A 22,984-nucleotide genomic window follows, 5' to 3' on the forward strand; every position below is an offset into this window, starting at 1 on the left:
ATATGTGAAAATCTTCCGTTATGTGCTTAGGTACATTATTCTCAAGAAAGAATCCTCAACTTCTTTTTTTTTTCCCTAAAAGGATCTGTGGTCCAAAAAGAATTAAAACCAACCACTGACTGGATGACCTCTTAAGTTCTTTGGTCTCCAAAATTCTAAAATTTCCCTTTTGGTACTTACCCTTTTGGACACCGTGTTCCAGAATACAGAAAAAGAGTTGTTGCTGCAGTCTTCCCTCCAGTTTGGACAAGATTTATAGTTCATGTCTAAAAGACATAGTTTTTAGAAAATAATTAAAGTAGAAAAGTAAGGGTGTAATTAAGCTCTGTTTTTCCCGGACTGCTCGATCACAGCACAGCCATAGTCCGACAGCATCACTGCCAGGATGAAGGATGGAGAGTGGACTCATCTGGACCCAGTTTAACTAAATGCCCCCTGAATCCCTTCCAAGTCCTTACCTTACCCCCCCAATGCCAGACAGGAACAGAGACCAGCTTTGAGTCATCATTCTGGGAAACTGCAGCAAAAGTTCATCTGCCAGAAACAAGCCCTCGACATTATCCCCCCGTCCAGGAAAAACGAGAGATGAAACTGGGCCCTCAGGGCCCCTCTTGCCAACTACTCCTCTGTTTCCTGACAACTCTCTCTTGCTCACAGCTTTCCTCCCCGACCTGCCCCAGTCCCCACACCCCCAGGCTCAGAGAGCCTCTGAGTCCTTCTATGCTCGCTCTCCCCCAACAAGACAGGCTCAGGAGTCAGTGAGACTCAGCAGGCATAAGAGCGTACGTACGTCATTGCCGTGGGACTGCTCCCAAGCAAATCCGCCTAATGCACAAAAACTGCTGAAAATATTTTTGAGATGTAATTGACAAATAAAACTGTCAGATAAAGTGTACAACATAAGGATTTATATATATATATGTATGTGTATGTATATATATGAAAGAGAGAGAGAGATTGTGCAAAGATTCCCCCACATGGAGTTAATTTAACACATTTATTGTCTCCCATAGTGATCTTCTTATGTGTAAGAGAGAACATTTAAGTTCTACTCTCAGCGAATTTCAATTACAGAATACAGTGTTAGCACTATAATCACCATGCTGTACTTCTGAACCTCAGACCTTATTCATCTTCTAACTGCGAGTTTGTATCCTCTTACCGACCTCTCCCTTGTTCCCACACCTCCCAGCCCCTGGCAACCACTTTCCCCTCTGTTTCTAGGAGTCTGACTTTTTTTTTTTTTTTTTTTTATTCCACATAGAAGCGATACCCTGCAGTACTTGTCTTTCTCTGTCTGGCTTATTTCACTTTGCACAATGCTCTCAGATTTATCTGTATCGTTGCAAATGGCAGGATTTTCTTTTTTAAAAAAGAATGAATAATATTCCATTATATGTGTATAGATGTATGTGTGTGTGTATGTGTACATACTCTTTGGGTTTTTTTACCCATTGCACTGGACTACACAAACATTAATTGAGTGTCAGGTCCTGGAGGGAAAGAGATGAATTAGAGAGAAGCCCCGCTTTCAGAGACTACGCCATCTACTCCCATCAAATAAATCAGGGAAGGATTTGGGGGTATGAGCAGCACCATTAGGGAAGGCTGACGTCGCACTCGGTTTTGAAGGATGAATGGTCTTCAGACCGACGAGACAGAGACAGGGCTCAAGGCAGAGAGGACACAAGCAAAGGCACAGCGGGTTTCGACTGATACCGCCACAGCCAAAAAGACGAGAAGGGAAAGGCGCATGACAAGACTTATAAAAGGCAGAGGCCAGGCCACGCTGAGGAATTTAGAGTTTATCCTGGAGGCAAAATTTAGGCTTTAGGTAAAAGACAGAAACCATCCCACTGTGGTGGGCAGATGGAGGCCAACCTAGAGAGGTAAGGAGGGAGCAGTAAGAACCTTACAAAGGTCCCCACAAGAGAGCGGGGTGTGTTCACGGTCTGGACTCAGGCAGTGGCAAGAGGGACAGGAAACGGAAACAGATTATGTGGGTGACTGGTTGGATATGGGGAGGAAGGCAGGGTAAGAATGAGGCAGAATCTGGGGACATCTTACTTCTAACTCTGAATCATCAAGGGGGTAGGGCAAGTGCATGAAGAGAAGTCCTGGAACTTTCTCATGTCCCAGAAGTCAGGCATGTGGCAGCTACCATTTCCTCTGTGGGTATGTGGACAGCTGACCCTAGGGAAGCACCCATCTTTCTATTTCTTCCTTGTTATGGGTTGAATTTTGTTCCTTCGGAAGATATTTTAAAGTACCTGGGAATGTGACCTTATTTGGCAAAAGGGTCTTTGATGACATAATCGATTAAAATAAGGTCATTAGTGTGGGTGGGTCCTAATCCAATAGGGGTGGTATCCTTTTTAGAAGAATATGGTCAGAGATAGATATGCACAAAGGGGGGCTGGGGGATGCTATAAAGACACAGAAGACGACAACCACATGAAGACGCAGAGTTTGGACTGATGCATCTAGAAGCCAAGAACACCGAGTGTTGCCAGCAAACACCAGAAGCTAAAAGAGGCAAAGAATTCTCCCCTCAAGCATTCAGAGGCAGCGTAGCGCAGCTGACACCTTGACCTTGGACTTCTAGCTTCTAGACCTTCAGAGAGTATATTTCCAGTGTTTTACGCCATCCAGTTTCTGGTACTTCCTAACAGCAGCCACTGGGAACGATACACTTACAATCCACAGACAGGGGCTTGACTGCCAGTGACAGGAAAAGAAGATCCTAGACCAGAAACCCTTTCCAGGATGAGGAAGTAATTCTGGGAGTTTTTTTAATATTAATTAAATGCTAAAAACAAAATCGCACAAATAAAAAAAGAAACATTTCCGTGCACAGATGTAATTACTGTACAGTCAAAAGATAAATCTGAGTCATCTTGCAACAGAGGCCAAAATGTTGACAGTGATGGGACATACATTTTCTAAGGAGCAGCTACTGTTCATAGGTTTTCAAGAACATAAATTTTTTTGTCTTCACACCCACATGTGGAAAGAAGTACCCCGATTTGTCACCTCTCTCCACATAACGGTGTCTCCCCCCCTTGCTGTCTGCCATTATGCAAACATACCTTCAATAAAATTTTAAAGTCAGAGCTAAAAAGGTAGGAGGGAAATTTTACAACAAAGTAAGAGAAATTAAATTAAGTACATAAAAAAATCAGAATAAGAAGTTTAAAAAAAGAGATTAATAGGTTTTAACAAAAACTGGAACTTTCAGGGGCACTTCACTGGCTCAATTAGTAGAGCATGGGACCCTTAATCTCCGGGTCATGAGGTCAAGCCCCACGTTGGGCGCGGAGCCTACTTAAAATAAAAATTTAAATTAAAAAAAAGTAAAACTTTCATAGTAAAACAAAACAAGAACTTAAAACCAAGGTATAAAAAAATGTGGACACCAGAATATATAACAATGAAAACATAAAAATCAGGAAATACAGCAAATGAAATAGGGAGAAAAAGTTAAAATTAATAAAAATTGAGGCCAAAAAAGAATGAAGCTGACAAAATAAAAACCTATACAGGATTCAACTAAAAAGCAGGCAAAATTAAAGAACTCTAAAATAGAAGTAGATAATAATTTGACTTTATTTTATATATCTTCATTTTATTCAAGGAAAGAATTAAGGTGTGCATTAAAAAATAAAGCCAAAAGAGAGAAAGTTTTATGGTAAACAAATTTAAAACCTAAAAGAATTAAAGGAATGACTAAGAAAAGCTGACTTGCAAAATGGGAAATTCAAAAAGGAAAGCAGGAAACATGGCAAAAACTATAAAATTTAGGGGCTCCTGGCTGGTTCAGTTGATAGGGCATGTGACTCTCTTTTCTTTTTTAAGATTTTATTTATTTATTTGAGAGAGAGAGCGTGAATGGGGAGAGGAGCAGAGGGAGAGGGACAAGCCGACTTCACGCTAAGCATGGAGCCCAATGCAAGCCTCGATCGCAGGGCTCGATCGCAGGGCCCTGAGATCATGACCTGAGCCAAAATCAAGAGCTGGTCACCTTACAGACTGAGCCACGCAGGAGCCCCTAACGGCTGGGATTTTGTAAGTGAGCAGTAAGTATTACCTACTAATATGAATTTACACAGAACCTCTGTAAATAAGAAAATAACAGGCATCCCCAAAAAATAGCTGAGATATACAAACGGATAGTTCCTAAAAGAAATAGAAATATCTACCATTAAATATATAAATATGATCAGTCTCACAATCAGAGCAAAGCAAACCAAGTCAAGGTATTATTTCTTTATCAAATTGGCAAAGCCATTTTTGGGTATGAACCAGTGTTGGTGAGAGTCTGGGCAAGTAAGTAACTCCTATATTCTGATGAGAGTATAAATGGTTACCACCTTTTGAATGACAGTGTATCAGTTTCTACTGTAATTTGTTTTGCACTGAATTTCATTTGTAGAAATTTATCTTTTCAAAGTACTTCCCCAAGCAGGCAGATGTACGTGTGCCCCTGGTGTGCGTGTGGGGGAAGGGTGTGTTGTGTGTACAAGTGCTCCTTGCAACAGTTGCAACAGCAACATCTCAAACCACCTAGATGTCCATCAAGGGTATTGGTTAAATAAATTATCATAACGTCCTTAGAGGAGATAAATGAGGGCTTTAAAAAATACATGGCTTTATTTCTTTTTTTTTTTTTGAAAGGTTTTGTTTATTTTAGAGAGAGGGAGAGTGAGAGAACACAGAGGGGAGGGGCAGGGGAGAGGCAAAGAGAAACCCAAGCAGACTCCACACTGAGCGTGGAGCCTGACCCAGGGCTCGATCTCACAAATCTCAGATCATGACCTGAGCCAAAACCAAGAGTCCGGCACTCAACTGACTGGGCCACCCAGGAGCCCCAATATGGCTGTATTTCTATCTACCAATTCTAAATGAATAAAGCAAAGTTCAGAATAGTATGTGTACATTTTAATATACGTGTTTATGTGATCATGGGGCTATGTGTGGAAGGATTCGCGCCTAATTGTTGGCGACAGTCCCTTTTGAGAAATGATATGGAAACTGAGAAGTGGGGAAGGTGCAGGGTGCCCTTCATTATTTACTTTTATATGTTTGCATAACATGCAAGTACTTTGCAAATAAGCATGCATCATTTTTGTAATTGGAAATAATGTAAGCCTGTGATGAAGAAGTTTTGTAATAAGTTTTTTAAGTGCTCCCTTCGGCAGCACATATAAGAAATTTTTTAAAACAGTCAAAAGTGGGGCTCCAGGGTGCCTCAGTCAGTTAAGTGTCTGGCTCTTGATTTCAATGCAGGTCATGATCTCGGGGTCCTGGGATCAAGCCCTGACCTGGGCTCCACTCTTAGTAGGGAGTCTGCTTGAGGGTTCTATCTCCCTCTCTCTGCTCCTCCCCCTCCTGCTCGCTCTCTGATAAATAAATCTTTTAAAAAAAATAGCGGGGCGCCTGGGTGGCTCAATGGTTAAGCGTCTGCCTTCAGGTCAGGTCATGATCCCAGCGTTGTGGGATCAAGCCCCACATCGGGCTCCCCGCTCAGAGGGAAGCCTGCTTCTCCCTCTCCCACTCCCCCTGCTTGTGTTCCCTCTCTCGCTGCCTCTCTCTCTGTCAAATAAATAAATAAAATCTTAAAAAAAATGAAAATAAATAAAAATTTAAAAATAGCCAAAAGCAATGAAAGTAAGAATAAAACAATATAAAGTGCAAGTGTGCGCAGTATAAATAAAAAAAGAAAGAAAAGCGGTGAAAACAGGCTCAATAGAGTTTTCTGAGTAGAAAGCATCTTCCCACAGTGCAGTGTTCGGGGTCTTTCTGGACAAGATATGGCGGCCTTTGAAAAATGACAGCAAAGCCCCATGCAGGCCTGAGACACAGAGGAGCCCAGCCGTCTGCTGCTGTGGCCATGGCCGTGGCCGTGGCCGTGGCCGTGACAGCGCTGCATAGCAAGGCCTTTGGCCTGGCTCCCTCTCAGGCCGCATCTGGCTCTAGCGTTTAGTTCTGAACAACGGCCTCATAGAGAGCAAAACACCTCCAATCCGGAAGCAGCTACACTGGTTCTCGGGAAGGAGGGAATCAGGAAACACGGACGACCCCAAACTCTGAAGTCGGTTTTTCTAGAAAACTGAGTTGATCTGAAGAACGCTATTTTACGGAGCCTCGATTGTCATTAGGGGTGGAGATGGCATCAGGGCAGGACCTTCTTCCACACTGATATGCCAAGGCCCCTCGCAGGACCCGGGGCTCCTCTGCCGGACACGTCCCCGGGCAACCCCAAAAGGCAGGGATCCTCACCCGAAGAGCCTGAGTCTCCACACCACCTGAGGCCGTCGGCCATGTAACCCAGCAGCGTGTCCTCCAGCGTGAACATAGCCTGCCGGACCCGCGTGTAGTCATGCGCCAGCTGGCTGGATTTGCTCCAGAGGAGGGTCTAGGAAAGAAGAACACTACCTGTCATCGAGACCAAGTCAGTAAGTCACAAAACAAAACAAAAAACAAATCCACATCTTTTTTAAATGAAAGAAAAACAAAATACCAGAGTAAATCATCCGGAGTAATGGTGAGTATTATGAGTGCACCACTGTTTTCTGCGTGTGCGCCTGACGGACGGGTCGAGGGTGTGTGCGCGCCAGTGTGTGTGTGTGTGTGTGTCTTCTAGGTCATAATATAAAATGCTTTATTATTTTTGGTGGCAGTAAAAAAAAATCTGAAAGCCACTGATCGAAATCTCACAACACACACAGAACCAGAACACATCTGGGGCAGGCATTAGGAAATTCCTAACGTTGTCTGCAAAACCATTCTGTCTACGTGCTATGTTCTGGGAAAAGTGCTCTTTGATTCTTCACAGGCTCCATAACCTCTGCTTCTTTCCTCAACTCTCTCCTATCCCCACAAAGAGAAAAGAAAGAATGAAAAAAAATGCAGTGAATTTTTTCAGGGTCCCTTGTAAAGAAAGGTACAGAAGGTCAAATTTCAGAAGGATCTTGAGCCCATGGGTCTATTCCTTCTTGCAAGAGGCGGAGGAAGGTGTGGCTGGAAGCGTGGGCCCCGGAGGCCCAGGGCCCCAGGCCTGCGAAGCCCGTGTCAGTCCTTGCGGCTGTCTGACCTCGGGCAGCCAAAGCCTCACTACCCCATCGTAAAATGGTACAGGTAATAACTGTAAGGAGCTCAGGGATGTGAGGAGATGCAGTGAGACAACTGCAAATAGAGTGCTTAGTCCCGTGTCTGTGGCCTCGACATTTGTCACTGGGGGTCATTTACCAAGCAGCCCCTCTGTGAAGGAGCTGTTGTACCCCCAGCTCTCCACCGCTGGGATGAGCGGCTGTAACATGCGGTTGGCTTGGGGGGGCGTCACAGAGATGACCGGGGATACACTGCACTTTCACCTTAAATGCAGACTTTAGGAAAGATGTACCCATTACACACCTTTTCTGGGACAATCAGTGTATAAAACCCAGGTCTCTTTGGCTCCTAATCATGTTCTGTGAACATTTCAGCTGGTCACTTTCAAGGCCATCAGACTTGAGCCGTCACTGGCCCCTCACCTCACCAAGCCTGGGTTTTCTCACTGGTACAATGGGGGTGCTGATTCTTGACCTGTTTATTTTACAGGGTGACTGAGTTATGATTAACATCGTCACCAGCGGAGGTCCGGGGACAGTTTGGCAATGATGGAAGTCTGGGTCGTTTCTGTTTGGGTGTGGTTGGGTTGGGTCTCAGGTAGGCTCACTTCCCCTGATTTTTGGCCACGTCTCCTTCCTCTTTCCCTGTTGCCATTTCTCTCTCTTAACATCCTTCCCCCAACGTCCTAAATCCTGATGAGATCCTGGTCCCCCCAAAAGTCACACAAACTCCATCTCAGCCAACCACACATACATTCAAACATCCAGATTGTCCTCTTCCCTCATTCTGGGCAAAACGTGGTCCCGTGACCTCTTCCTTTGGCTTTGATGCTCTGTTTTATCAAATCAATAGTCTGCGCCCCTGTTACCTTGTCGCAAGGGACAGCTTGATCGGTTAGCTCCATCAGCGGCTTGTAGTCCTGCTCCGTGCTGCTGCAAGGGTCCTTCGAAAGAAATGCACCTGTGAATGCCTTCCCTATCTTTTGGCAGTCTTTATGTCTGCGAGATAAAACATGGAAAACAAAATAAAGCAGGAAAGGTTAGATTTCGAACATATTTTTGGAGCATAATTACCCAGAAAAATGTCGCTTGGGAAGCACTGACTGTGGGCCAAGCAGTTTCAGGCACACCGTCCCCCATCCAGGGATGTGCGATGAGCAATGCCCTCCCTACCCTGCAAGGCCCCTTCCCCTCCCGGAGCTCACTCTGGTTAGACAGATAGTATGCAAACAAGCAAATCAGTTAACAAAATAAGTACGAATTTTTCTAAGTATTCACAAAATCAATGGGGAGGGGCGGCATTGCTTACTGAAGCAATGACCAGCTGTGGAGGCTGGTCGGGAGAGGTGTCTCTGAGAGGTCATTTAAGCTGAGACTGAATGATGAGAAGGAGAGCATTCCAGACAAAGGGTACTGCAGGTGCAAAGGCCCTGAGGCACACAGCATAGATGAAGCAGAGGGAAAACAAGTGGGAGATGGGTTAAGAAATCAGGTCAGAAAAAATAATCAGGCGGTAGATCACTTAGGCCCTTTGAACCAAAGAAATGACTTCAAATTTTACTCTAATTATAGTGGGAAGACATTGGATGGTTTTAAGCGTAAGTGGTCTCATCTAGGGGCACCTGGGTGGCTTAGTAGGTTAAGAGTCTGCCTTCAACTCAGGTCATGATCCCAGGAGTCCTGGGATTGAGCCCTGCATCAGGCTCCCTGCTCAGTGGGGAGTCTGCTTCTCCCTCTCCCTCTGCCCCTCCCCCCCCACTCGTGCTCCCTCTCTCTCAAATAAATAAATAAAATCTTTAAAAAGAAGTGTTCTCATCTGATTTTGTTGTTTGTTTGTTTTTTTGGGTTTTTTTTTTTTTTTTTGAGCCATCACTGAAAAATTCTAAGCTGGCCCAAAGAAGGAGAAAAGTCTCTGAAACCGAATTCCAAGTCCATGTCCCCTCTAGACCACCCATGGCAGGAAGAAGGCTGGCAGGGAAGTAGGGATGGAGGGACGAGGGGACCGAGGGGTGCTGGAGAAGACAGCAATTGGAATTCTCTTTGCGTTTCTGGTAACAGGTGCACAGAAACCCGTCATTTCCTGGGGACAAAGAAGTGGGAGTGCTCCCCTGGGAGCACTCACTTATCATCACTGGCATAAACTCCAGCCTTTGCAATGGGGATCCTAGGTAGGCTACCAAGTCAGGCAACTTGAGCCAGGGGAAATAAAGACCCCTAGTTTTCCCTTCCCTTCTGAGCTTCTTTCCCATGCCCTCCAGAAGGTCTTCTGCCTTCCCAGCTCAGACTGGCTTCCCCCTGATAAGCCAAGATATCAGAGAATATGAGTATGGCAATGGTCTTTTGACATAGAAGTCGCCCTGACCACCTTTCTTTTTGGAACAGGAAACGTTGGAAAGTCCCTTTGTTTAGGGCAAGGAGGAAAGCCCTTGAGTTAGGCTGCCTGCCTGAACTCTCTGGTTCTGCCAGTTATCTTCTGTGTCCTTGGGAAAGTCACTCGGCCACTCTCTGCCTGTTTCCTCATCTGTAAAGTATCTACCTAACACAGATGTTCTGGGCTTAAATAAAGCACATGGTAAATCCTTCCAGAACAGTGCTCAGCACAGAATAAGAGCTCACTCTACATCAACAATGTATTTCTTATCTTTCTTATCCTGCCCCTTGCTCAGACCTTCCTGGCTGCAGCCAACAGAAGCAGGTGTGGCCCATAACTCCTGGGCTAACTTAGGAATGGGGCTCATCCTCCCAGGGCCTGGAAGGGCACACAGAGTCAGTATGTCCATGCCTGGGGTGGTGAGAACACCCAACTATGAGGAATCAGATCTAGGGTGCAAACACAAGCCAGAGGGTAAAACCACAGCCTATATCCCCTTGTCCGCAGGCAATATGATTGTCTCCTTACTCTTAGCTTTGCACAGGCATCCACCCTCACCCTAGTAAGAATCAGCCTATAAAATTATACAATGGCTTTGATGTAAAACAACCACAGGACAGAATTCCACATCAGTCATCTAGCAGCCGGATGGGCTGAGGTAATAATAATAGTAATAATGATAATAAAGCAGTAACAACAAAAGGTAGCACTTACTGGAGGCTTAATATATATTTCACATATGTATCTCAGTTAACCTCATAACACTTCTATTAGCAAATCTATCAGGATTTGATTTAATAAGATCTAAAATTGCAGGCACTTAAGAGAAAACTATTTCTTGCCCAGATCTCAATCTCAAGGCCAGTATCTGGGATTTCTATGACACTCCACATGTCAGAGACCCATCTGCTCAGTCCAATATGGCTGCTTCAGTTCCAGCCCTCAAGACTACATTCCAGCCAGCACGAAAGACCAGGGAAAAGAAAGAGGAAGAAAAAGGAGGAAGAGGACGGGAAAGCAGCAAGCATCAATGGGCATGTGGGCTGCATCCTAAGGACAGGTACTTAGAAGACATTCTATCTGCTCTCCTTTCATTTGCTAAAATGTTGTCACAAGCCACACCTAGCTGCCAGGGGAGGTGAGAAACGCGATCTTTAACCTTGATGGCGCTGCACGTTTAGTATCACTGTTTCAATTCCGGAGAGGAAAGGGCCTCTGTCCCAGGGAGAAACCACCATTGTCCCATTTTATGGATGAGGACATTTGATGGCTATGAACTTAAAGCCAAGCATCCGAGGTCACAGGGAAGCAGGATGAGTCCCCAGTCTGCGTGAGCCTGAAGGTCAGACTCCCACCACACCGCTACAGTGAAGTGCTCCAGCCTCAGCTTCCCCATCTGTGAAAGGGAACACTTCACTCATGAAGGCTCGTGAGGATTCCATGAGCTAACACACGGCGACATGCGCCTGGCTTCTGGCAGGGGGCGTCGGGGGGGGGGGGGGTTCTTGTGCCGAGGTCCCTCCGTTCCCCTGAACAGGGCATTTCACACGCATCACAGCTTGCCTTCCAAAGCTGTGCCAGGACTCCATTTTGCACCTGGCTTTCTCCATACGTTATACGTTTAAAGGAAAAAAGGTTATTGCATTATGTACTTCAACGTCAATCAAAGTTTATGGGGCGCCTGATGGTGTTTATGGGGGTCGTGCTTTAATTCCATTAATTTAATGCAGTGGCCACCTCAAACGCGGGCTGTTCCAGATTCCAACTCCCTTGTAAAATTCTTATTTTTCTTTTCTTTAAGGATTTTATTTATTTATTTTACACAGAGAAACAGTGAGAGAGGGAACACAAGGAGGGGAGTGTGAGAGGGAGAAGCAGGCTCCCCCCCCCAGCAGGGAGCCTGATGCGGGGCTCGATCCCACGCCCCGGGATCATGACCCAAGTGGAAGGCAGACGCTTAAGGGCTGAGCCACCCAGGCGCCCCCCTCGTAAAATTCTTCTACCTCTGGCCCTAGCAGCATCTGCGGGACTTGAGGCAGACAAAGGCTGAAGGGGGAGAGATGTGTCCCTGAGATGAAGAGCAAGAGAATTTTCCAGTACAAAAACTCCGGCAGGAAGAGAAAGGAACTCGCGCTGAGTCCCCACCATATACCAGATGTTTTCAGTATTCTCATGTAATCAACAAAGATTTGATGGGGTCTAATACAGAACTCACAAACCTCCACAATTATTTTTGTTTTTTAGGTATATAGACCCAGTTCAGGGAACGTTACGTGCTGGGCTCAAGAATCCCTGGGTTAAAAATTTCACAGAGCTCCTTGCTTAGAAGAGGCAGAGTGACAGAACATTAGAGTTGAAACAGACCTTGGGAGAGTTTAGGGCTCCGCTGCCTTCCCTTTCTCTGTCTGAGAGACCACAGCCTCCAAGTGCCTCCAAGTTAGAGAAAAATGGGGAGGGGCAGAGAGAAGTCTGGGGGCAGGCTTTAGGAAGCTACCTTTGACCCTTAAATTCAAAAGTAAACATTTCACCCTGGATGGGAAAATCAGCATGTTTATTGGCATAAATATAGAGAAATAAAAAGGCATTAGGATGGCATCATCCAGAGATGTCTGCAGAACTCATTTATACAGGTCATCACAGGAAGGAGCCTCAAATTCACCAGTGTGGCTTCTTTGCAAAAGTCCCCAGTCTTCGCCTTTGTCCCCCGGGGTAGAGCATAGTTTCAGCAGATCAGACAGCAGCCAAGGAAAGCTGTTCTGAATCAGTGACTGGTGTAGAGAAACAGAAGGGCTCGGGAATTCCTGTGACCAGCGGAGACAGGTGTAGACCTCCGACTAAAGAAGCAACAGGAAGGAATACAAGCCATTTCTGGAAGTTCAAAAAATTGTTTTCATTAAAAATGGCTCCTCTGTCCCAAAATGGTGATCCTTCCAGGCAAACCTGCTGCTTGTGATAGAGACTGGGAGGTGGCGATTGTAAGCTCTGGGGCTGTTCCCGAGAGCTGTCTGTGCTCAAACCAGACTGGCTGTTGGAAGTCATCTGGTCCTGTGGCTCTCAGCTCTGGCCACCCTTGACCACTGTTCCAGTGACCAGAGCTTCCAGAGTTTTGGAAAAGATACAGTGCCTGACTCCAGGCCAACCAAGTCAGAATGGGAAAAGTGGAAAAAGCTGAACCAAGAATTTTTCAAAAGCTTCCTATTCCCCGCTCCTCCCAGCCCCTGGAAACTGCCCTCCCACTTTCCATCCCAGTGAAGTGGAAACTGTGTAAGTCGAATCATACAGTTTGTGTTTCCCTCGCTGGCTGATTTCTCTCAGCACACTTGTCCTCACAGCTCATCCGTGTTGTAGCAGGTATCAGAATCCCTGCCCCTTTAAGACTAAATAACATTCCGTGGCACGTTTACCCCTCATTCTGTGTATCCATTCATCCACCGTGGACACGTGGGCTGCTCTCCCACCTACTCTTTCCTTCCACAAATTCTCACCTAGGTCCTACCAAGAGCCTCCCGACAGGCACGGAGCTGTCCTCAGGGCACTCGTATTATAGTTGAAGGCACAGAAGGAACAGAACTAATTACAATCAGAGCACTGGTGACTTGCCCAAGGCACTAAAACTTGAAAACACAATAAACAGTAGAACGCTCTCTAATGTACTGATTTTTAGTACAGAAGGTAGAAACAGAATTAAAAACAAAAACCAAGCACTCCTTGATTAAATATTAGTCAGTATCCTCATTTTGAAAATGACTTTTCTTTGTGTTCTGACATGAAACATGTGTGTTTATAACCGCTGCGGGTTTCCTCTTTGCCTGCATTCCGGCTCGGCTTCCTTTGATGGGTTCCAGAGAGATCAGAGATGTGCAGGCCACAGGAGGGGACGGTTTCAAAAGGTGTCTGCTCAGTGGAATTTAAAGCAGCCTTTGAACAGTGTATTTATACCGAGATGGAATCACTTGGGGGGCGTTTATTTTACATTAAGTGATGAAAGTAGACCTCACCAGGCAGGAAACAGAAAAAGACGCACACCAAACTAGTAACTAGGTTTGTCTCTCGGAAGAAAAATAAAGGCGACTTTCCACTTTCTCCCCATATTTGTCTGTATTGTTGGCTTACAGTAAAAAGGGATTCATGTATTATCCAAGCCATCTAAAAACGGGAAGGGGGTTAGAACCCTCTTACACTGTTGGCGGAAATGCAAACGGGTGCAGCCACTCTGGAAAACAGTATGGAGATTCCTCAAGAAGTTAAAAATAGAGCTACCCTATGACCCAGCAATTGCACTGCTAGGTGTTTATCCAAAGGATACAAACATAGCGACTCGAAGGGGCACGTGCACCCCAATGTTTAGAGCACCAATGTCCACAATAGCCAAAATATGGCAAGAGCCCGGACGTCCGTCGATGGATGAATGTCTAAAGAAGATGTGGTCTCTATACACATACACAATGGAATATTACTCAGCCATCAGAAAGGATGAAATCTTGCCATTTGCAACAGTGTGGATGGACCTAGAGGGTGTCACGCTAAGCGAAATAAACAGTCGGAGAAAGACAATTACCATATGATTTCACTCGTGTCGAATTTAGGAAACAAAACAGATGAACACGGGAAGGGAAGAAAAAATAAAATAAGATAAAAACAGAAAAAAAGGGGGCGCCTGGGTAGCGTAGCGGTTAAGCATCTGCCTTCGGCTCAGGGCGTGATCCCAGCGTTCTGGGTTCGAGCCCCACATCAGGCTTCTCCACTAAGAGCCTGCTTCTTCCTCTCCCACTCCCCCTGCTTGTGTTCCCTCTCGTGCTGGCTGTCTCTCTCTGTCAAATAAATAAATAAATAAAATCTTTAAAAAAAAAAAAAAACAGAAAAAAAGGCAAACCATAAGAGACCTTAACTTTAGGGAACAGACTGAGGGTTGCTGGAGGGGAGTTGCATGGGGGGATAAGGGTAACTGGGTGGTGGGCAGTGAGGATGGCACATGATGTAATGGGCACTGGGTGTTACATGCACTGATCAATCACTAAACTCTACCCTGAACCTAATAATACACTATATGTTAACTAACTTGACTTTAAATAAATAATAAACAATAAATAAATAAAATAAAAAGGAGGGAGGGGGAGTCAATTTTTTTTTATTCAGTGCTACAGTACAATCACAACTAATTTTTAGAATCTGAGGGGGAAAAAAAACCTCACAATAATCAAACCATGTTTTAAAAATAGTTCTATTGGGGCGCCTGGGTGGCACAGCGGTTGGGCATCTGCCTTTGGCTCAGGGCGTGATCCCGGCAATCTGGGATCGAGCCCCACATCAGGCTCTTCTGCTGTGGGCCTGCTTCTTGCTCTCCCACTCCCCCTGCTTGTGTTCCCTCTCTCACTGGCTGTCTCTATCTCTGTCGAATAAATAAATAAAATCTTAAAAAAATAAAAAAATAAAAAAACAAAAAATAAAATAAAATAAATAAAAATAGTTCTATCGGGTTGCAAGGAGTATAAGGGTTGTTTTGCCATCTTCCCTTCCTTATACTTCGAATTTTCCTATAATAAACATATATTACAATGGAGGTCATAATAAAACTTTCGTTTTCTTTTCGGAGTCACTTGAGCAATGAGACCAAACATTTGGTCTAATTGGTCTAATTGGGAAGTCTTAGGACCTGGGTTGAAAGAAAACATATAGCTTTAGGAATTCCCACAGAGAAGGACGTGGACCACCACTCGGTCACCACCCGTCATTTTTGTACCCTCCTTTTCTCCCCGCTACGCTGTTTTTTCTCATCTCTCCTCCAGTTAAAGACTGAGGGGCACCTGGGTCGCTCAGTCAGTTAAGTGTCCGGCTCTTGGTTTTGACTCAGGTCATGATTTCAGGGTCGTGAGATCGAGCCGGAGTTGGGCTCCCTGCTCAGCAGGGAGTCTGCTGGAGATGCTCTCTCCCTCTGCCCCTCCCCCCCCAACTCTTTCTCTCTCTCTCTCTTTCGAATATATCAATCTTCTAAAAAATAATAAAAAAAGACAAAAGCACATAACCAGGCAAGACCCAGTGCCCCAGCCCCACTTCTCGAGGTCCAGTGAGGTGATACATGAGGAGGGGTAGGGATTAGGGCCACAGACTTTTTCCAATGGAGGTTTCTCTCCACTTTTAAGAATTCCCTGCATCCTTAAGCAAGACTGGGTTGTCAAATCACTCTTAATCACAGTTCATACCAAGAGTGAATGTTTATGAATAATATCAAGGAGGCAAGTAACTGGGAGGCTCAAACAGAGCAAGGGGAGGAGGGCACTTCCTGCCTCACCCCCTAGGCCCTGCCTGCCTTCCTGCATGGGACACATGCTTTCTCACCCCAAATCATGGATCATGCCACTGAGTGACCTTTTGGGTTCTGCAGGGTCCGTCACACAACTGGAAGGACTGAAGTGACAAACACCTCCGTCTTACTCCCCAGAGAGCTCCACAGCTTACAGGATTTTCCAGGGACTCGTGCCTCACAGATTAGGAACTTACTTTCTCTAAGTAATCCTTTAACCAAGGACATCCTGTTAAGGGCATTCGGGAGATAGTTCTCTCCATTCTAGTAAGAATGTTTAGTCTATCTACCTGGAGTTCCAGTCAATACACACACACAAAGACCAAATGTCCTTGTATCGTCTGAAACGTCAGTGACTGCTCCTTCTTTACCAGGGACAGCTTCAGCTTTGCTTCATTCTTCCAGCTGACAGGTAAGATGAACATACCCTCTGGAAGAATGACCCCCATTCCCTGTGCTTCAGGGCAGCATTCAGGCAAAGCCAGCCTCCTTGATGCTTGCCGCGAAACTCATGAAACAAGCTCCAGTCCTATAAATCCTTTCTAACATCCTCGCACTGAATGCTCCCCTGCCCCCGTGGGTCCCGCAGGGAGCGCTCACTCTTGCAAAGAGCCATGAAACCCATCTCGTTCAACTGCTGTGTGTTCCTGGTGGTCTTGGGCTGAGGGACATTGGCAGTAACCTGCAGTCTTGAGGGGGATATTAAAGAATCAAAAGCCCTGGGAAAACCAGCATGCCTTAAGCAGTGTTTATGCTTAAGATTTGCTAGTAAGAAAGTCTGCACGTTGAGCTGGCGTCTTAGCCATGACAGTATTTCTCTGCTTGCCTCCTTAATTGGTGACCTGGAGGCTCAGTGCAGTCTAGGCTGGGCACAAACGTCAGGATTCAAGGTCAACGGCACGTCCTTCCCCGTCCTACCACTCTGCTCCTTCCAGTAGACCAGATGGTTCCTCAGTTGCCCTATCCCCCATGAGTCAATCCCACTTACTCACGTCTCACCCTTTCTCCTTACCTCTCACCTACCCAGGCAGTGGCCTCCAGGAGCCCAGAGGCAGGAGGGAGCACTAGAAGGAGGAAGGGAAAGGGCATGATCACCACAGGGGGCTCCCCATGTGCTGGACACCATGTCTAGTCCTTATCTCATACTTATCCTATTTACATCTCCCACTAGCCCCAGGAGGAGTGTCCTATCATTATCTGTGCTTTAGAGCTACTGAAACTGTCATTGTATCTGTTTAAAAGCTACTTAAATTCTGGGGCACCTGGGTGGCACAGCGGTTAAGCGTCTGCCTTCGGCTCAGGGCGTGATCCCGGCGTTCTGGGATCAAGCCCCACATCAGGCTCCTCCGCTATGAGCCTGCTTCTTCCTCTCCCACTCCCCCTGCTTGTGTTCCCTCTCTTGCTGGCTGTCTCTATCTCTGTCAAATAAATAAATAAAATCTTTAAAAAATAAAATAAAATAAAAAATAAAAGCTACTTAAATTCTGTCATTATCCCTCTTTTAGAACTACTGAAGCTCAGAGTTTAGTAAGGACTAAAACCAAAGGATTAGGGAAGGGCAGAGCCCCTGACATTCCAAACGAGGCTCGGCCTCTGGAACAATGCTGCCTCCCACAGGAAACGAAGTTGTTTCTAACAGAAGTGAGGACCTAAGACCCCAGAGGGTTGTCCTTCCCCCAGATCCCATGAGAAGCTGAAGACCAGAACAAGGCATATGTTTCCCAGGTGATGGGACAGAACGAGTGGGGTCCAGGGGATGGGCATAGAGTTAAAGTCTTATGCCAAGGTGAAAACCAGGTAGATTTGGTGGTTATATCCATATGTTCTCAGCCTACTTCACGCTACGTAACTCTGTGCTGCCACCTCTCAGGATGTGTTGTCACCCTTCCCATGAATAAGTTTTATTTCCAAGTGCCCCCCCCACCTCTATAAAGCAACATCACCTTCCTAATGTGTTGCTCCCCCAGGGAAAGCTCTCACACCCTAAATTCTCATCCCTAAAAGCACTTAGACCCTGAGGGGTAATTACATACTCATTCTATGACTTTTTGTGCTGTCAGGTCCTGCAGGGCATTGTGTCTGGGCCCAAGGAAAACAGTGGGTTAAGTCAGGGGTTCCTTCTCAAATTTAAGGCTGGAGGAGCCTATATTGAAGGTGAAGACTGCCACCTTGTGGGCAAAGAGAGCAACTGGCAAGATTCTTTAAGGAAGTCAGGATTTTCCAAGTAGGGTCTTAAAGGCTTAAGACTCTTGGGGCACCTGGCTGGCTCAGTGGGTAGAGCACAGGTCTCGTGATCTCAGAGTCGGGATCAAGAATATCAAAAAGTCATTAATCCCATTAATTTGGCCCTAATGCTGACGTATTCAAGAAACGGCAAAGAAGCCAGTGCGGCTGGTGGCTGGAGCAGAGAAAGCCAGGGGGATAGCAGATGGAGGTGAAGGCAGACTGGGGGAGCTTCCCAAGCCCTAGTCGGGAATTTAGCTTCTACACATGGAGAACTGAGGAGCCGTAGAGGATCCGGAGCTCAAGAAGCACCTGATATTACTTAGGTTTCAAAGGATTTCTCTGACCGCCTCACTGAGTTTAGTCTGAAGGAAGGAAAGAGCAGAAGCAGGTAGACCAGTAATCTGGGCAAGTGCCGTGGCGATCCGCACCGGGCTGGTAGCAATGAAGATGGTGAGAAGTGATAGATTCTGATTTGCCTTGCCTATCCTAATGGATGAGATGTGTGGTGTTAGAGAAATAAGGAGCTGATCGTAATTCCAAGGTTTGTAGCCTGAGCCCCTGGAAGGATGGAGTTGCCCAGGCCTGGGATGGGACAAGGCTTGGGTGGAGGTGGCACTGATCAGCTCTGCTCTGAACACTCCAGATTTGAAATTTCTATAAGACACCCAGTGAAGCTGTGGAATAATCAGGGGTGTGTATGAGTCTGAAGTTCAGGAGAAATAAAGCCAAGAACGATCTGAGATCAGCTCCAAAAGACAAAGAACAGAAGACAACCAAGGATTTAGCCTTGAGGCAATCCAACAGAAGACGCTGGGAGGAAAAAACCAACAAAGACTGGAATGTGGGACAAAAAGCAGGAGGATGGGTTATTCTGGAAGCTGGGGGGGGGGGGGCTGGGCTCAGTTTCCACGCTTGGAGTTTAATGCTCTGCAGCTGCTGTCTGGAAATTCTTCATAATTTTATCTTTGCTTTGTGTCCTGTGAGAGGCCAATGGGACACTGGAGCCTGCACTGGGGGCTTGAAGCCTTGGCTCACCTCCCTGGGGCGGGTTCTCAGGCTGCCACACCACACTCCGCCCCCAGCAGGCACGTGAGTGCCTGTCGTGGAGGTGGCCCCAGGCACTTGTGAGGGTCAGCTTTGTCCCTGCAAGAATCCCGGTGCCCAAAGGGACTCAACAGTAAATACAAGTAAAAACCAGCCAGCTGGTGACAAGACCTCAGAGGAAAGTAAATGCTTTCTCCTGCTTTTTGAACAAAGAGTCCCACATTTTCATCTTGCACTGGGCCCCACAGATTACCCAGCCTGCTCTGACCGACTGTAGGATAAGCCAAATTATTTAACCTCTCTCAGGCTTCATTTCCTCCACCACAGGATGTGTCCAGAGACTTTTCTGACAGGATTCTGATGAAAGAGCCAACTATATAAAGTTCTGAGTTCATTGCAGACAACCCATAAGCATTGATTTCCAACCTGTCTCTCTTCAGTATTTCTAAATGGACTTTTGGCAACCGTTTTCCAAGGGCTTTCTCTCCAAAGAGGAAAGGGGGAAGCAGGAAAGTCATGAGTGCTCATTGTGCAAGAGAACAAAGGTTTTTTCCGGGCGGAACACCACCACTTCCCTCAGCTGTTAATGATACCAGAACAAGAAGCATTGGCAGGACATCAGCACTGAGCACTCGACCTTTCTAGGAACTTCTGAAGCGAAATTCAGAAGTAGCATCTCTCCTTTTCCCTCTCCTCTTATCTCTGCCTTCCCCAACTCAGCCATATGAGGTGCTCCCAGGGATCTCAAGTAGCCTCTCCTTCTAGAAGAGTCTACCTCAGAGCCACATTCTCTCAGGCGTCCTGGTAGCACCTCAAGCTTAGCAGTTCCCAAACACCATTGACTTACATGTGAGCTCCACCCTTCCTTCCAAAGATAACTCAGCTCCGTGGCCCAACTTCCCCATTTGTAATCACAGCTGCACCCAGGTTCCACGCCCGGGAAACCAGTTTCACTTACCCTATTTCATCCTCCATATTCAGTCAGTTGCATCAAGGACTCTGGCCACTGGTCTACCTTGGAGCCCAGCATGAAAGATGGGGTTAAAGCCTGATAATCATAGTACTAAGCATTGAGGACACACAGGTGAATGTGAGGCCATCAATCTGACTGCTCTAATGAGGTTCAGGGTCTCATTGGGAATACATATGTTGAGTAAATGGTCATTCCACCACCCACAGGGAAAACAGCTAGAATTCTGTCCTGTCCAAATACGGTCACGCTCACACTCTCTCACACACTGAGAAGGTTCAGGTTGTGGGTGGGCCAGCGGGGTCCTGCCAAGGTCCCACACCCTTTAAAGAGTTTTGATCTTGAAGACTGGCCAGTCTTCCCCTAGGAGTAGCATCTTACCTGTCTCCCAGATTCATTCAACAGGTTAACGCACATTGTTCAGAACACCCTTTGCTGAAATTCTGTGGTCAAAGGGAAGGCCTCACATGCTGCTTCTCTCATGGAGTCCTTCCTGACTCTGCTCCATCAGGGGGGTGGCGCTCGTTTCTGAATCTGCAGCATGGTGCAGGAACCTTGCTCACAGCGATTCCCATCTTTTCTTGTTAGGTACCTGAGTACATCTTACACCCCCCTACGGAATCTGGCAAAGGGCTTAGAGAATGGAAACCACCCCACCCTCAGTGGGGGCCCCTCTTGCCCATGAACTCAGCCATGTGCTGTTACAGATGACACTGCCCTGCCCCGCTGTCTCCGGGCCAGTTCTCCCAGATCTCCCCGCAGGACCCTGGACAGCAGGACTGGCGTTTTCTTCCTCTCTGAAGTGCCCCGCCCCCGCTCCCACCCCCCAGCAGCCGGAGCAGCGGGCGCACGAAGTCTCTTCACTATGTGTTTGTAGGAATTTGCTGTTGTACATTTTGAACTCATGAATTTTACTGTGTAGAAGTGACTGAAATGCTAAAGTCATTGGCCTGAGGAAGTAAAAAAGAAGAACTGGCCCCTAGGAATCTTGCTAGAAATTTTGAAGAGGAAGGAGAAGCAAAAGGAAAATGAGAAATGAAGAAAAAGGAATCAGAAACAGCCATCGGTCGTGCCCCAGGGCAGATGACCCAGCTGCCCGTGGTCAGCAGCACAAGGAGAACGACAGATGAGGAATGTTCTCTATTAACTCTCACTGTGGATGTTTATGTTTCCACCAGCATGACGCGGACATGTGGACTTCACTGAGCTCAACTCAGCAAGCATCTGCTAAGGGACCATGTGCTGGACGACAGAGGGTGCAGGGGTGAATAAAACACTCTCTCTCTTTGGGAAAACCAGCTTGTATAGGGCAGGGATGGAGAGACTGGTCAGAGGAGTGCCCACTCCTGTCCCTAAACAGCCAGCAGCTATCATGCATGGCCAAAATGGAAGGCTGGTTTTCCCCAACGCTAGAAGCTTCCTGGAACTGTTTAACATACTTCCGGTGAATCTCTGGAGCCCCATCTTACCCTGGATGCGGTGGCTCTCCATTTCCTCCTGCAGCTCTGCTCTGCCTTCCCACATTCCCTTGCTCCCGAATATTGCCCGGACAGGTGACCCTCTCCCACAGTATCAACAGCACTAACCATCTGCTGACACTCTGGTGAGTCTTGGCCACATGTCCCTCAGGTCTCCCAAGCCCAGGGCCATCTTACGACACAGTGCAGCTCCTGGATGTGATCTCGACCCAGCAGACAGCAGAACCAGGTGTCATCTGTTTGGGAGAGCTCCTGGCTGAACTTCAGAATGTCCCAGCTTGATACGCAGGGACAAGTTTCAGTGCTCGCCTACCTACACTCAAAGACTGTCAAAAGTAACTTCTATGGGGGTAAGAGATTTTGGAAAAGGAAAACAAAGGAAAAGGAATATATAAAGAACATAAAGTCCTAAGATCTACAAAGAAATACTGAGAAGCTATTTACATAAGAGAAAAATCAGCGCCCTATAAGCCCAAGATAGTGATTGATGGATTTGGGAGTAACGGTATGGAAAAGTTTGTTGGAGAGGTGTATGTATTAAAGCTTTGTTTGTTTTTATTGCTTGTAACGTACTGGCTTCTATACCATTCATTTAATTCAACTATCTATTTTTGTTTATTATATTTGCAGGCACTATTTTAGGTCCTCGATATATATCACTCCACAAAAAGTCCCTAGACTCAATGAGCTTATATTCCAGGAGGCATGTATCAGATTTTTATCATTATTAAATCTAGCTAATAAAAGGTAATAATGTATAAAGAGCAATAGATGTAACAGAAAAACAAAACAGACAAGAAGAAAATAAACATATGTAAGCTAAGGTAAAGATACACGAAGGGTTAAGACTGTCCATAAAATTTGTGTTACTCTTCTCATCACAGGGTAGAGCTTGTTTTCTCTCTTGAAGCTGGACAGGCCTGTTGACTGTTTTACCCGTAGAATGTGGGGGAAGGGACACTGTGCTAGTTACGGGTCTAAAACCTTAAGAAAGCCCTCCAGCATCAGAGAAAGACAATTATCATGTGATCTCACTCATATGTGGAATTTAAGAAACAAAACAGAGGATCATAGGGGTAGAGAGGAAAAGATAAAACAAGACAAAATCAGAAAGGGAGACAAACCATGAGACTCTTAATCACAGGAAACACACTGAGGGTTGCTGGAGGGGAGGGAGGTGGGGGGATGGGGTCACTGGATGCTGGACATTAAGGAGGGCATGGAATGTAATGAGCACTGGGTGTGATATAAGACTGATGAATCACTGACCTCTACCTTTGATACCAATAATACATTATATGTTAATTAATTGACTTTTTTTTAAAGATTTTATTTATTTATTTGACAGAGATAGCCAGCGAGAGAGGGAACACAAGCAGGGGGAGTGGGAGAGGAAGAAGCAGGCTCCTAGCGGAGAAGCCCGATGTGGGGCTCGATCCCAGAACGCTGGGATCACGTCCTGAGCCGAAGGCAGACGCCCAACGA

General features: G+C 46.2%; 1 protein-coding gene across 2 annotated transcripts in view; it reads right to left on the reverse strand.

Moving 5' to 3' along the window:
• CD38 (CD38 molecule) overlaps positions 1 to 22,984 on the reverse strand; it is a 48,651-nt gene that overhangs the window by 19,643 nt on the left and 6,024 nt on the right. For both annotated transcript variants that reach the window (XM_045771392.2, XM_045771393.2), the window contains exons 2-4: positions 7,979 to 8,108; positions 6,280 to 6,415; positions 181 to 266 (exon numbers count right to left, since the gene is read on the reverse strand). In XM_045771392.2, coding sequence (XP_045627348.2) covers positions 181 to 266; positions 6,280 to 6,415; positions 7,979 to 8,108 — 352 coding nt within the window. The remainder of the gene's footprint in view (positions 1 to 180; positions 267 to 6,279; positions 6,416 to 7,978; positions 8,109 to 22,984) is intronic.

Source organism: Ursus americanus, chromosome 8 (genome assembly GCF_024610735.1).
Source record: "Ursus americanus isolate L20-20 chromosome 8, mUrsAme1.1.p, whole genome shotgun sequence".
Taxonomy (NCBI): Eukaryota; Metazoa; Chordata; class Mammalia; order Carnivora; family Ursidae; genus Ursus; species Ursus americanus.